Genomic DNA, 16,172 nt, shown 5'->3' with positions numbered 1-16,172 from the left:
TGCACAAAAACATGTCATTCTTGTGATGGATATGTCATTTGTCGTCTCTCTTGCAAACAAGAATGTACTTCCTTTTATCCCCGTTGTTTTCTTCAGTATTAAACTTTGTGTGCAAATTTGACGGCCAGAACTAAGCATTTTATTTAAGAGAAAAAAATCAATGTGGTCAAATGCTAATCCATAGAAGCCACCTTGCAATCACCGAACGTTTGTAAATTTCGGCAAATCCGATGTGTAGAGTCTAGTTCTGACATTGATTACGATATGGATTGAAAGAAGCTGGGTGATGGTTTTTTAAATTCCTGACAAATAGTAATTGTCATTCTTGTGTGGATATGTCAGCTTGAAAGACGTTTATATTTGTTACTCCGTATTATACCAGGTAAATATGATCGTGCGTTGGGACAGAGATTTTTGGCTCATGGGCACCACTGCTGCTTTCAAAAATTAAAAAAATCATATTTATGAGTTTTAAAAAACATTAGAAAAAAATTCATGTTGTAGCCAATGATTTATCCCACAAACGTGAAAAAAATCAATTTGAAATGTTTTGTATTCTGGGATACACAAAAATGACAAATGTGTGGATCTGTGTATGCATATTTCAAATCTTCAAATTTTAACATCTTTTCTCTTTTTTGTGTAGCCTACAATATAAAGAATTTTACATTGAAATTTTATACGCTTGTAGGTTATGTCCTTTACTATGTTTGGATTTATTATCAGACTTTTCTGAAACTTATTTATATATTTTTAATTTTTTTAAAACAGGAGCACTAGTGCCCAGGAGCCAAAGACACTTTCCGCGTGCGTTGCCATAACTCTTTTAGCTCTCTTCGTCGTCGCACATGTTCCCCATGCAAACATAACACATGTAGAAAAGATAGGGCATCCATATGCGAGTTATGCATGTATAATTGTCAACCACGCAAACACATCGTTTCTTGTGCCTCCCCCGATGCATTGCCTCTTCATCTATGGCGATGGCACCTAGGGTTTCTTTTGTACGAAGATGGTGACCTTCCAGAGGCATGTTCTTCTTGATTTGGCCGGAGTGGTGGAGTTTCGGAAGACTCCCTAGAAATGTAACAGTGCACCATATGTCTGGAGTTTGCTAGATCGGGTGGTATTCGGTCGTACGCACCCATGTTTTTATTCCGACCGATTTGTTCTGGAGGGAGCCGCACGAAGCTTCGTTCTTTCTTGTTATCAGGTGACATTTTGGTCCATAATGAAAGGAATGCCGCCTAGAGGGAGATGAATATGCGTTTTAAAAACTATTACGGATTTGGCTTGTAAGAATACGGAATTAAACTAACGTTTATTTTACATGAACAAAACCAGGCTCAACTAAGTGCAACAACAACAACTAAGATAAACAAGATAGGCACAAGATATATGTAGCACAACCAAGTACAAGCACTTGGCTGTAGCCTCGGGGGCTACTCCCATCGGGAACGCTGTTCGCGTACCCGATGAAATTGAAGAAATCCTGGTGAGCATATTTCAAGTTATGATATAACTTTTCATATACTCCCATCGGGAGGACAAGGTGAAAAATATAAAAGTCATCGTATGACTCGAACAAATGTGCTATTCCAGCCGAAAAAGGCACTCGACAATATATTCTCAGAGTGCCTCCGTCGCGATTTAATCTCTGAATGCCGCAATACTTTGCGAAGGTAAGACCCCAGGATCCGTCCTGCGCAGCGTGGCATCGCACCCGAATGCGCTCTGCTACTTTTTTCCGTATCAACAGATGCGAAGAAAAATCCTAACGGACGCGTTAGGTACCCGATAAAACGCGACTGGAGTTCGGCATATGGTAAGACCTTAAGCGGCACATGTCGATACTACGCCAGTATACCGAGATCATGTCCAGGGACTTGATCTTGAAGTAGGTATTTGCGGGATTGCCACAAGAGCAGTTAACTGGTACCTGATCCGTCAGATGAACCAGCCCCAATTACCGTTATCCCTGTACAATATATGATTGATTTATGGAAGTCATTTGATAACTTGAAGAGATCAGGTGTTAATTGTAATGATGGAGATTTCCCCTGATTCTTCGATTTAAGCAAAATCTCGGGGGGCTATTGACATAGGCATCTCCAATGGGCCTGCCGAAGATAGTACCCGGGGTTTACCGAAGGCCCACGACCCAAAGTTTATGAAAGCCCGGAAGCCCAATTAAGAGATAGTTTGGAAAGATAGAGTTGTACTAGGAATAATGACTTGTAATTATTACGGAACGAACTCAAAGAGTCTCCCGGACTTTGTAACTTGTACATCACGAAACCCTCGGCTCCGCCTCCTATATAAGGGGGAGTCGAGGGAGAAAGAGGGGGTCGATTTCATTGTCAACACAACCCCAGTTTTCTAGCAGTCGAGTACTTTTCCGGCTGAACCCTCGAGATCTACTTTCCCTCTACTTCTTACAAAAACCCTAGTCTACAATCCGTAGGCATTGACAAGTCGATACCTTGTCACCAAGGGATTAAACGAACGAGGCCTGAAAGAGGCCACACCCGATCCGAGCATGATCCTCACCTTGAGCCACTCTATCATCTAGCCGACGTCACAACTGGGTCGGCAACTCTACTGAGTTGCAGCCAAGAGCTGGTGCTGCATAATATACTAAGAAGGTGTTTGGTTGGCCTTTCGCTTTCATATAAGCAATTGCCGACTGTAAGCAGTGAAAGACCTATTGTTCTAGGAAGACCTATTGTTTTAGGAAGCTGTTGTTGATAGTGGAACCATTTGGCAAACTGGTTGGTGGTTGTCGGCTTTTAGTTGTGTAAAGTTTGAAATGCCCTGAGGTACTGGCAGAATAGCCTGGTTTATCTCTATTTCACTAATTCTTGAACTATTGTATATATTTCGACAAGTAACATGTTTATTTCTTTGTTATATCTTTGTTAGCTAAGGAAGGCTCAAACTTTTTTTCTAGAACCGGTACGATCAAGGAGCAGTCGGTAGGCGCTCCCCGCCATTGAAGATGTGCGCCATCACGATGTCGATACCGCACCCTGGCTCGCTCCACCGGTACCCCACCCGCTCTTGTTCTGCCTGAGCTTGCGATCATGGTCTGCGTTGAAGAGCACGAGCCAGTGGACTGTGTTACCACCATCCTAGACATGCGAGACATGTTGTGCCGGTGCCAGGTTCTCTCGGTGGGTGGTGATCTCACGCCGCCACCCACTCCATTGCAAGAGAAATTGAAGGGGTTGATGGCCCCAAAGGAGATTTCAAGTGACAATAGAGAAGAGAGAAAACACCGGGAGAGAGAGGAATAAGTACATAACTTCCAAGTACAATAAAAGAAGCTCAACATTAATGAGAACAATACTCGATCATGAGCAAGAAGTAGAGCTCAAACAAAAGAAAGTGGAGCTCGCTCTACTCACCGAAGATAATGCATGATGCTCTATCTGAGCATCATGGGCTGGCTTGATTCAGGAAGAAGCAAAATATGATCCACGGTGGGTGACCGCTCGATCTTTTCGCGTGATATCGTGTGTCTTGCATGAACTATGAGGCCACTCTAAGCGTGAGCGCTCATGTGATCATTTTGGTACTACGTTGTGTGCCGGGATGACTTAATCAAATTGCCAATTCGTAGTGACATGGGTCAGAACGCTTGCCTTACGATGTCAGCCATACATACAAAATCGGTATATTTTAAGTTTAAAATGGGCGAGCCTGTTAGAGTTTTTTTTCGATAAAGGGAATATATTAATATCGAAAGATACCAATTACACCCAGCCTCTGCAACAACGCACCACCCTAATGACACTACGGATACACACAGCCAAAAAAAGGAAAAGAAAACTAAGAAACAAAAGTCCCGCTACAGTATCACCGACCTAACAACAGCAATACAACCACCACCATGACAACACCTGAATTGCAGACTCTCCAAAAAACGACGCCTCCAAGAAGGGAACAGTGCTCCAACACCGTCGTCGCCCGATCAAAGATCTTAGGTTTTCACCCTGAAGATAGTCCCCACTCTCAAAACAATGCCTCCACTAAGGTCACTGCCAGGCACAACCAGTTAAGGCCAGACCTTGGGTTTTCACCCTGAAAGGTAGGACTCTGCGCTTCACATGTATTGTTGCCCCCACTTTCATACCGCTGCTGTGAAGCCCGGACACCAAGCAAGCCCCTCAACAGCGCGGGGACTTGAACCTCCCTTAGCTAGTCCTCCCCTCCGGCCTTCATGAAATTCTCTTCTTCCGACTTTCATCATAGATCCATAGTCACTTGATGTCAACACAGAAAAAGAGCTTCGCGCCGCTCCCTCCAGAACCAAACGGTCGGAATAAACGCATGGGTGCGCACGACCGAATACCTCTGATCCAGCAAACTCCAGGCAAAGCACTGTTACATTCGCCGGCGGAGCCTTCCGGAACTCAACCCTCCGGCCAGATCACGAGTCCAGGCCTCCGGTAGGTCCTCCTCTTCACGCAAGAGAGGCCCTAGGACCGCCGCCTTTATTCAGGCCGGACCCCCACGTCGGTGACCATCCCGGGCTGGCCAACCCAACCCTCCACCGGCGACACCATCGCCGGCTTCCATGCACATCCGTCTCACCGCCGGATGGCGATGATAGATCAAAAATCCACCACCACCAACCGCAGGCCGACCCTCTCCGGCGAAGAAGAGGCCACCTCCTCCGTCAAACCCAAGGCTGCTGCCCCGGGCGCCCTCGTGTCGCGGAAGATGCCCGAGATCGCCTCCACGCACCAACGAGAGGCGGGGGTGGATGGCATGGCGCAGACCGAGGGTCTGGCCGCCGCCCACCACCAACCCCTGCCGGAGTACTGCGGGAAGCCGACGAGAAGAGGGAGACCGCAGCGCCGCCCATCCCACCCGCGCTGACCGGTCCGCCAGGGGACAGCCGACGGGAGGAGGGCCGCCGCCGCCGTCGCCCATCCCACGCGCGTCTTCACCGCCAAGCATCGAGGAGGTGGGGATCCGGCCGCCGATCTCCACGCGGCGACGAGGAAGGGCCCCCGCCGCCGCCACGCCCCGAGGGACTTTGCCCCCGGCGGCGCTACCGGCGGCGGCGGCGGAGGGCAGGGTGCGGGAGGGTTAGGGTTGGGGGCGGCTGGGTTGGGGGCGGCTAGGCCTTCTTTCCCTTTCCAGATGTTGTTGCCGAGCCTGTTAGAGTTGCCCTTAGACTAGTCTTAGTTGTCTTAGTGGAATAATCATGCTCCTCTTTCTCCCCGTTCTCGCGTGCCCCCCCCCACCCACCTTCTGGTTATCTCTTTCCAGGGCCGGTAGGCCCCTCCCCCGCCTCTTCTCCGGCGTCGGCCGGCGTTGAGCTTGGGTGAGGGTCCCTTCCCCCATGTACAGTAGTAGCTAGGGTTTGTAGTTTAGGTCTCGTTTTGTCCCTGTGTGGCGGCTGGCGTGATGCCGTTTGGGAAGTTGGAGATTTTGCCGCTGCCGTCTCCGAGCGGCGTGCGGTGGCAGTCGGCGACGCTCTTCCTGGCGGCGTGGAGCTGCGACTTGCTAGCAGGAGCGCCAGCGACGTCTTCACGAATAAGCTCGCTTATCATTTGCAGATCTGTTGCTGCTGCTCAAGGGATTGATCCCCTTCTTCTTGCTCGTCATGGAGGCGAGCGGATGCAGGAGATCCTTTCTATTGGCAGTTCGTGGATGGATCTGCGGCAGGGGAGAAGCTTTGCTTCTCTGGGGAGATGCATCACGGCGGCGACCTCGCCGTCGTTCTTCAGAGTCGAAAGGCGACCGCTCCCACCTCTTGCGTTGGCAACGGGAATCACCGGCCAGCGCTTGATGGACTTCTTCAACCTCCAGGCTCAGATGCCGTTACGGAGGCCTTTCAGCGACGATGCAGTGGGCTCTCGCCTCTCCTCCCCAAGTGGTTCCGTCCCCGGCGGAGTTGAGGTTGCCTGTGTCATGCTCATCTGCGATGGTGGTGGAGCTGGACCTGATCGCTTTTCCAATTTTCTTTCCGAGGTCCTTTGTGCAAAATGTAAGGGTTTGACTGTAATTTCTAGATTCTGCAGGGCCCTCTTTGTAATTTATGCTGCCACCGCTTAATGAATGAAAGCTCGCGGTCCTTCGAGACCGCATCCCCTGTTCAAAAAAAAAAATAGTTGTCTTAGTGGAGAGTAATGTTACTATCTTTGTTGTAGTACATGGTAACATAGAGATTAATAGTTGCATTAATTACCTTATAGGTTTATTTTATATTTTAATAAAGTGTGTTTGATATTATGAGAATATAGCTACCACAAGCATCTCTCTTTTGTTTTACAATCTTAATGTGGGATTGGAGGGAGTACTTTTATACCCAGTGGGCAGCCAACATATTTCTATGGTGCAAACTTTTGTTCCAAAAAGAACATGTGTATCCTGCGGCCTAGTCCAGCCCAGAAATCTCTCTACAGGTACAAACACAATTTCTCGTTCCATAGTTAAAATTTGGAAAACTTTGCTATAGGATATCGTTAGTTTCTGACGTTCGCGAAAACACACTATCTAATTATGACTTTGACAGGTATCATTACAAATTTATGGCACATTTGCCAACCGGGCTGAAAAATGGAAACTTGCACTTTGTCTTCAAAACCTCTCATGGCATGGTCATCACTTTCTATTTTTAGGTAGATGGTGTGTTCTAGCAAATACGTCACAAAAAATAGATGGTGTCCTGTGACAAGTTTGCACAAAGACTGTAGCTCAGTCGACTGAGATTTTATAAATCTCAATCGCTGACGTCACTTAATTATTAAGGCAGCTCTTACGAACATGCTCAGTTTGCTGTTTGTTGTTTCAACGTTAGCTTGTAGCGAATTGCCTAGGGCCTCTTTGACATACTACAAACTAGAAGACCATGGAAGCTGGCACAATTATTTATTAGAACGTGAGGACCATGATTTTCTTGTTACACCTTACATAAAGTATATAAGAGAAAAAAAGAATAAATCTCCGTACTTGCATCTTTTTCAATGTAAAAAACTAGAAAAATACTCAATTACAACCCATGTGAAACTGGAAACTGCAACCCGCACACCTGTCACCCACATGAAACTACAAAAATTTCAATTGCAAACTACATGCAACTGAAAAGAATCAATTACACCCATGTGCAACGAGAAGATATGAGTTGCGACTAGGCCTGGAATTAAAACTCGAAACTCGCGAGCTAAACGAGTAACTCGCAACTCGACTTGCCTTGACTCGAACTCGGTTTATAACGAGCCAAGCCGAGTTTGATACTTTGTTGTTAAATGAGTTCAAGCTAAACGAGCTGAGTTCATCGAACTCGAGAGTAACTCGTTTAGCTCGGTAAAATGAACAATATGTTGTATAATATGACCAAACTAGTTAATCCAGCCCAAATGGCAAGTCGTGTCGGCCCAACTGTCCAATCCCACCAAACCTAGCCCCTGATTTACACTAATTTACTCCCTAACCCTAACTGCCCAAGGCCTAAGCGATTTACACTAATGCATCTCCCTTGCCGTACTGAACAAAGGAATGCAAAAAGAGGATGCGGCAGCGGCAACCACTGTCTAGACTATCGAAATAATGTACTAAATTGGAATGTTAAGCGCTAGCCTAGTGAATATATTTATGGTTCTTGACTTGGCTTGAATGTTGCTGGTTAAGGTTAATCGAATGCGTGAATTATGCCATGCCTAATGAGTCAAAACTTATTCTCGTGATATTCTTCTTCTTCAATATTTATGAAAAGTATAATGTACTCTGTACATGTTTCATTTGACTATTTTAAACGAGCTACTCGTGAGCTGCTCACGAGTTTTGTGAGTTGAGCCGAGTTTCAAATCTAGACTCGATTGTTAAACGAGTCGAGTCGAGCTAACTCGATTGTTGACCGAGCTTTCACGAGTCGAGCCGAGCTGGCTCGGCTCGGCTCGAATTCCAGCCCTAGTTGCGACCAACATGTAACTGTAAAAAATTCTCAGTTGCGACCCACATACAACTAACAAAATCATAATTGCGACTCACATGCAACTGGAAAAATATCCATTACACTCTTTGCAACAAGAAAATCTCAGTTGCGACCCACATGCGACTGAAAAAATCCTAATTACGACCCACATGCAACTAAGAAAATCTCAATTGCGTCCCACATGCAACTGAAAAAAATATCCATTACACTCTTTGCAACAAGAAAATCTCAGTTGCGAACCACATGCAACCGAAAAATTCACAGTTGCGACCCACATGCAACTAAGAAAATCTCAATTGCGACCCACATGTAACTGGAAAAAATATCCATTACACTCTTTGCAACAAAAAATTCTCAGTTACAACCCACATGCAACTGCAAAAATATCTGTTACACCCTGTGCAACTGGAAAATCTCAGTTACAACCCCAATGCAAAGTGAAAAATCTCACTTGCGAGCCACATGTAACTGTTCCGACCTATATGCAACTAAAAAAAAAATCTGCCACTAGTAAAAATCTTAATTATGATCCACATGCAACCGGCAAAAATCACAGTTACGACCCACATGCAACTCAAAAAAATCTCGAATAATTACAATTCAATAGTTTGGATTTATTTCTTAGCTACAACACATGTGTCGCTTTTTTTTTTTTAAAGAACAACATCAAAGTACACAAAAAGAAAAGGAAAAAAAATATGCTAAATTACAGTACAGATGCATGATAAAGAAGCAGAGGAAAGGAGCACATGAAAAAAGCAGCAGCCCAAAGTTGCGGCAGCCCATGGCCAAAAATGTCAACGTGCAGCCCATGTATAAAAAGTTTGACGATAAAACAGGAAGCTTGCACAAATCTTGATGTACTTAATCTAATTGAGGATGAGGTGACTGACATTTAATAAATCTCAGGCGCCTGAATTCTAGCAACCCATCTCCAGTTTGATGTCCATCGTGGCCTAGCCCACAGTTTGGGAGTTGGGATGAATGCCGCGTCCATTTGGACTCCTCCAGGCGCGCAAGCTCCACGCCACGCTCCTCAAGTCCGGCCACCATGCCCACGCCTACCGCTGCAACCTCCTCCTCGGCGCCTACACCCGCGGCGGCGCCCTCGCCGACGCCCGGGCCCTCCTGCAACACATGCCATCTCCAACCCTCGTCTCCTACAACACCCTCCTCTCCGGCTACGCCTCCTCCCCCGCCCTCCTCGACGCCGCCCTCGACCTGCTCGACGCCATGCCCCACAGGGACTCCTGGTCCTGGAACACCGCAATCTCCGGTCTCGCCCGCGCCGGCCGGACGCGCGAGGCCCTGCGAAGGTTCCAGCAGATGACGCGCGGCACCGTGGCGCCGGACGCCTTCACCTACTCCATCGTCTCCCCGTGCTGCGGCGGCGACCTGGGAACCGCGCGGCAGGTCCACGCGAGGGCTCTCAAGGCCGGCGTCCTCGCGGACGCCTGCGTCGGCACTGGTTTCGTCAGGCTCTACGCGGCGGAGCTGCGCGCCATGGACGACGCGCGGAAGGTGTTCGACTGCATGCCGCTCAGAGATTCCATGTCGTGGAACGTCCTGCTGGACTGCGCTACGAGGTCCTCCGGTGAAGCTGCAGGGTCATGCATGCAGGACTTTCTCAGGATGGTCGGCACCGGGGTCCGGCCCGACCAGTTCACCTTCGCCACCCTCCTGAACGGTTTCGCCGACCGGTATGCTGGTCTAGAGGCGATGCAGCTGCACTCCCTTATTCTCAAAACCGGGTACCTCAAGGATCTCTTCCTGTGCAACTCGTTGCTGAACGTGTACGGGAGATGCGGTCACGTTGACCTGGCCAAGAATCTGTTCGATGCAATGATTCAAAAGGATGTCGTGTCGTGGACCGCAGTGATTTCTGGGCTTGCGGCCAGCGGACACCAGGCTGATGCCTTCGGCATATTCCGTCAGATGCTGAAAGCCGCGACGGTGCCCAATTCCTTCACCTTTGGCAGCGTCGTGAGCTCATGCGCCTCCGTGAATGACCTCGGCAGTGGAAGGCAGTGCCACGCTCTCGCAGTCAAGCACGGGCTGGAGCTTGTTCCTGTAGTTGCCAGCTCTTTGCTCGATATGTACTCAAAGTGCGCCGAGATGGATGATGCGATAAGAATGTTTGGCATCATACCACAGAGGGACATTGTATCTTGGAATGCGATGATATGTGGGTTAGCTCAGAATGGCCAGTCAGCGAGATCTCTGGACCTATATGATGAAATGCTGCGAGGACGTCATCAAGAATCTGTCACCCCAAACTCGGTGACCTTTGTGGGCGTCCTGACTGCATGCAGCCATGCTGGTGCTGTCCAAAAAGGTTGCACCTACTTTACTCAGATGGTTACTGACTTCCATATACAACCAGTTTCAGAGCACTACACTTGCCTTGTCGATCTCTTTGCACGAGCTGGATGGTTAGATGAAGCAGAAGAGATCATTTCAAACTTGCCTTTCAAGCATGATGCTGTTGTCCTAGGCACGCTGCTTAATGGCTGTAGAAAATATGGTAACCTTGAAATGGCTAAGCGCATCGCCAAGAGGCTTCTTGCGAAAAATTCAGATGACGAATCGTCCATCTTTCTACTCTCAAATATGTACATTGCAAATGAAGAATGGGATGATGCGCGTGACCTGAGGGACGCTGTGATTTCAAGGGGAACTCGTAAAGTCACAGGAAATAGCTGGATTGATGTTGGTGGTCAAGTCCAATGTTTCAGGGCTGGTTTTAGTCCAGATGCACAATTTGAACAGACATATGATGTTCTGCAACAACTTCGGTTGATGATGGTAGATGCTGACAAGCTGGTAACATGAATTATTTCCTTATATAACAGTGAGTAGCGACAACTATGCTATATTTTGATGAGCTCACGATTCAAACTAATTCTATGTGCGGCTTAGGATGACTTGCATGGCCAACTTAGATAGTATTTTTTGTGTGGGAAAATGTTTTACTTATGCAATGCAACCTACTACATCATAGTAGTAAATTAGGTCTTGCCTCTATTCATTCACATTTATTTCAGTATATACATTGTGGATGTAGGAACTCTTTTGTTTATGCCACTAAATGTCTACAAAATTTTCTTAAGAAAATCATGAAGATGAATAACTAGAGCTGTAAAGCAGCCTCTCAATTGATTTAGGGAGCGAGAAAGTCTGTATGACTTGAATCCCATAATATGGTCATGGAAATCGTGGGTGGTTATGTGCCTGGGGTGTTAGTTGTTGAGAAAAAAAAAGCTTATGAAGTCAATGGGAAACATGTCTATATACCTCCGTATCTAAACAAAGTTGAGAATTTTTTTTAGGAACGGAGGGAGTTTTAAAAATTCTCTGTACCCATCGTACTTAAAACTAACTATTTGGTTGAGGATAAGTTAAGCATTTGATCTGATATTGGACTTGCGTATATATTAAAATTATATTGTGATAATGAGAACTTTGGTTGATGATGGTAGATGCTGACAAGCTGGTCAGATGAATTATTTCCTTATATAACACTGAGTAGTGACAACTATGCTATATTTTGATGAGCTCACGATTCAAACATTTACTCTGATGTAAGATAAATGAAGGTAGCAATCTTATTGCTTCTATAGAATCTGAATGCAGCTATCTTATCTGATAGTTTAGCTAACTTAACCAGCAATCTTAAGAGGAAAAGATTGCTGCCAGCAATGATTGAAGGCAGCATTCTTATTGCTTCTATGGCAGTTTTGATAGCCCGTGAGACAATCATTTCCTTTTGAGCCCTCATATCTTCAAGGTGCTTTGTTTGACCTGATTTTGGTTCCATTTTTTGGGTGCTCTTGTGGCTGTTGGTCTGAGATTATGTTTGGTGAAGAAGCTTCTTTCTGTTGTTCATACTTGGCCAATTTATTTCCCTAAATTTCCACATAAAGTATGTTCTTTTTTCCCTAACACTTGTGTACGAACATAGAATGTTTAGATGTACATGAACAAATTTATTTCAGAATTTTTTGACATTTTAAAATATGCTTTCACACAATGAATTTATATGCACATGTGAGCCGAATTGGATCAAAGCGATTCATCTTGAAATACAGTTTTACAATATACGAATTTGATATTGTATATGTTGCTACTCCCTCCAGTTTAAAATAAATCCCCCAAAATAGATGTATCTACACACTAGATACTGTATATATACATCCATTTTTTGACAATTTATTTTGAACCGGAGGGAGTACTATTTTCTAAAAAGTTTATCAAATTCTACACAAAGTTTGACTTACCAAAACTACATGTACACTTGTTCATGGAACGAAGAGAGTATGCACCGTACCTAGATATCTCACCAATCAGTTTCTGCATCGCAATCTGCAAAATAACTTTGATCACATCTGACAAAATCAAAGATCATCATACCAGATGGTTTCTAAAGAAATGGCACTTCCATAGCGACGCTGTAATTGTTTGGTATCGTATAAAAGAAGAGTGACTTGCAGTTTGGACTAGGTATTGTGGCATGTGTTATTTTTTTTTGCGAGGAAAAGGAATATATTAAATCATAGAAACATTACATTCTTTGTTTATAACATTCTCTAAGACAGAAGGAAAGCTTCTCATCCAGAACTGGGTACGTTTTAATTCCCTACCCATCTTTGCCATGGTATGGCTGGCTTCATTTTGACTTCTGTCAATCTTCCTGATTGTTGTCTCCCTTTCTCCAAGGCTTTCTTGTATGTTGCGTAACAAATGGACTAAGGTTGATTGATCATTCTCTTTGGCAGATATCATATTTACTGCAATTGCACAGTCCATCTCCAGATCAATCGGTTCCGTCGACCAACTCATAGCTAACCTTAGTCCCTCATCACATGCCGCCATCTCTGCTTCTAGTGCCGATGCACAGTACGGCAGACTCTTACAGGCAGTGAATATCACCTTTCCATTATCACCCCGGAGGATCATCCCGGCCCCTCCTTCTCCTGAGTGCTCCACATAGCTGCCATCAACATTCAGTTTCAGTCTTCCTCGTGGTGGTCTGTCCCACTTTTTCAAAATTGTTGTTGTGCTCTCCTTCGGCTTACACTTCACAACCCGTCCCGAGTATGAGATGATCTGCTTACCCTTGCAGGCATCGGATGTTGGGTGTTGTTTAATCATTAGGCGGGCATCGACATAGCTACATAAGAACCTTTTGGACACCTCGATTGGGGGGGCTGGTTTGTTATGGGTCAGCTCATTGTGAACATGCCAATTGTGGCATGTGTTAGACATCGGACCAAATATACAAATTGGACCAGGTTATAGCATGTGAACATAAGCCGGGTTGTTTCACTCAAGCGTGCCCGCTGGTCTAAATCGTAATGTTAATGTCAGAGCCTCCTGCTGCAAAGTTCTAACTTTACATCTTGAAAAAAATGAAACAGTTTAACAGTGCATTTATTAGTATTATATTTGGCCTTAAGGACTTGTTCTGGAGTAGTCTCGCAGAAAGAAAGCGCTAGCTTGCACTTTCGATGCAAAATGGGCTTGCGGGTTGGTCAATGATCTAATTCGGTCAGCTTTTCGTTATCACTGGTAGTTTCAGATCTTGAAAATATAAAAATAACCTTAAAATAGAATGAAAACCTTTCTACCGGCAAGGGGTCGTGGTGCGCCACATCTCTAAAGTCCTAAGCCAACGGAGGCGAAGCGGAGAGGCGCCAGCACCGATGAAGGGGATGAAATCTTGGATGGATTTTAGAAATTGCTCACGATCTCCCCTCTCAGCTCTGCACGTACCGGTTCCTGTTTAAATTTGGTTGAACTGAATGCTATATATATTTGTCAAAATGTAGATATATATGTACATTACTTAGTGTATATATATATATATATCTAAATTTAGACAAATCTAAAAAAATATTTATGGGCTGAGGGAGTGATTGTCTTGGTCTCGCATACAAGGAGAGTATTTGAACTCGTATTGTGGCATGCGTCACACTTCGGACCAACTATGCACATTGGACCAGGTCGTGCTTGAACCAGAGTGCTTCACTTTCATGCACTGTAGATGCCCACTTTCTTCCAATCAATCTCTAACACGTGGCATATGCTACAATATATTTTTTCTTTTTCCCTCTCTTTTAAGATTTCTGAATCATAGTTTTAGACACAACAATTTTTCATCCAAAATTTTCTGGCTGCCTACGATATACCTCTCAAACAAAAAGTTACCTACGTCTGCAATGGCGTTTTCTAGATCCCTACTTTTAAAACTTCTTGGTGGGAATTTCTGGACACACTTTATGGCCATAATTTATAGACGGCATACTTTTTTAGCTCTTTTTTTAAAAAAAAAATACTTGAAGGTAATCTTCCGGCACAACTTTTCGGCTGTAATATTTAACACAACTTGATTCGATGCACATTTTCGTCCGTACGTTTTCGACGGTAGTTAGCGTACATCTACGATAGTATTTTTTCCAACTCGTTTTAATTACCCGATGGTCATTTTCTGGACGAATTTCCAGGCCCTAAATTTCAAGCGGTAGTTACCCTACCACAAGTCTTTGAGATTGTGCAATTTTATGGCCGTAATCGTTGCATCTTTTTCGGCCAAATCCGGATTTCGTTTTGCTTCTCCCGGTCGATCGACTTGACTCTTTTCCCTGCCCCCCGGCCTCTCACTTCGTTTCGTTCTTCCTCTGTACCCTCGCTTGAGTCGGATATCAACTGTAAACTTTCCCTTAGACGGTAAGTCTCTGACATAACATTTTAGCCGTAGTTTCTCTACACGGTTTTCATACTCTCACTCTTCAAGGGTGCATAATTTTCCGTCAGGCTATAAATTTCCCGTGTTACTACATGCATCGGAAAATACACATCGGTCATAATATATCGTGTAACCGGTGTATACATATATATACTATGTACCGGTGGGAATATATATAGCTCACACAGCTCCACTGCGTGGGCATTGGAGAGCCATCATTTTCAACAAATCAGCGTCTACAGTGTCGCCCTTTGTTTGAAAAAATATATATGTTTTTTTACATGCCACTCTTTTTATTTTCTGACGTTAACTTCCAGAGATAAATTTTCGCCGATAACTTTCTACTTGTAGTTACCCCACGGTACCTCCTCGACGATGAGAAATTCTATAACGGTACTTCTTAAAAAAAAATTGTTCCTTTTAGTATTCAACCGTAACTTTCTGAGATAGCTTCCCGGTTGTCATGTCCCACCGGTAGTTACCCCAAGGTACCTCTTCTATAGTTAGTATTTCTCTTATAGTAATTCTCTGGCAGTAATTTATCTTTTTTCCCTTTTATTTATTCTCTGACATATTTTTCCATTCGTAGTTTTACCATGGTAACTTCGAAGGTGATTTATCGATTTCTATGATGGTTATTTCTGCCCACAAAATTTTGACCTCAACAATGATTATTTGACATTATTCCTTTATCGACGTGTCGGTAGTTATTCCATGCAAATCATAGTTCCCAAATAGTAATTTGCCATATGGTAATTATTTAACAACGGGTTTTCAACGGTGTGTAATTCTTCAGCTGTGGTATTTTCTTACCAGTAATAATTTTCAAAGGTGCAGATGCTGCAATCTTCATCGGTAATTTTCAAATATGCACGGACAGTAATCTTTAGCAATAATTTGCCAATGGTAACTCTCCATTTGTAGTTCCTTTTTTCTATAGTACCTTCATTGTTATGCTTGATGTATCTGCGAGAAATAAAATATTCTACTATTTGACGCCTCTTCTATTAAAAAATGATATTAACACCTTCTGTTAATCGGCTCACGATCACCTTACAAGAATAATACTACCTTCTTCCATAGTTATTTCGACACAAATATCTGTTCCATCGCCTCTTCTTTTCAAGAAAATAATATTACAACTTTTATTAAACTACATATGATAACCCTACGGGCACGGCGTGCCGCCGTGCCAATGCTTCCTAGTGTGAACATAAAACCGGTCCAATAATTCGCAATGTTAATTTGAGAGCCTTCTGATTCAAAATACTCCAACAAATGACAATACAGGGTCCCCATAAAAAATGACAATACAGGTCAAGAAAAAATGACAATACCTGGTCTAAATGGCACGTTACCTCACGGAAAAAAGAACAGGACTTGGTGGCGACGCACTCCGTCAGTCAACACGGCTACCGTCACCGCTAGGCCGCCGTCGCGTTCGTCGTCTTCCTCCTCTCCTCGGCGACGCGCTTTCGA

General features: G+C 44.6%; 1 protein-coding gene across 1 annotated transcript; it reads left to right on the top strand.

The window, feature by feature from the left end:
* Window positions 1–8,891: 8,891 nt before the first annotated feature.
* On the top strand, window positions 8,892–10,872 carry LOC127294754 (pentatricopeptide repeat-containing protein At1g06140, mitochondrial-like). Its single transcript, XM_051324634.1, has one exon. It carries the CDS (start codon window positions 8,933–8,935, stop codon window positions 10,778–10,780), a length of 1,848 nt encoding a protein of 615 aa, XP_051180594.1. The 5' UTR covers window positions 8,892–8,932; the 3' UTR covers window positions 10,781–10,872.
* The last annotated feature ends 5,300 nt before the right edge of the window (window positions 10,873–16,172 follow it).

This window comes from Lolium perenne, chromosome 4 (assembly GCF_019359855.2).
Source record: "Lolium perenne isolate Kyuss_39 chromosome 4, Kyuss_2.0, whole genome shotgun sequence".
Lineage (NCBI taxonomy): Eukaryota > Viridiplantae > Streptophyta > Magnoliopsida > Poales > Poaceae > Lolium > Lolium perenne.
This window is presented reverse-complemented; position numbering and strand designations above follow the sequence as displayed.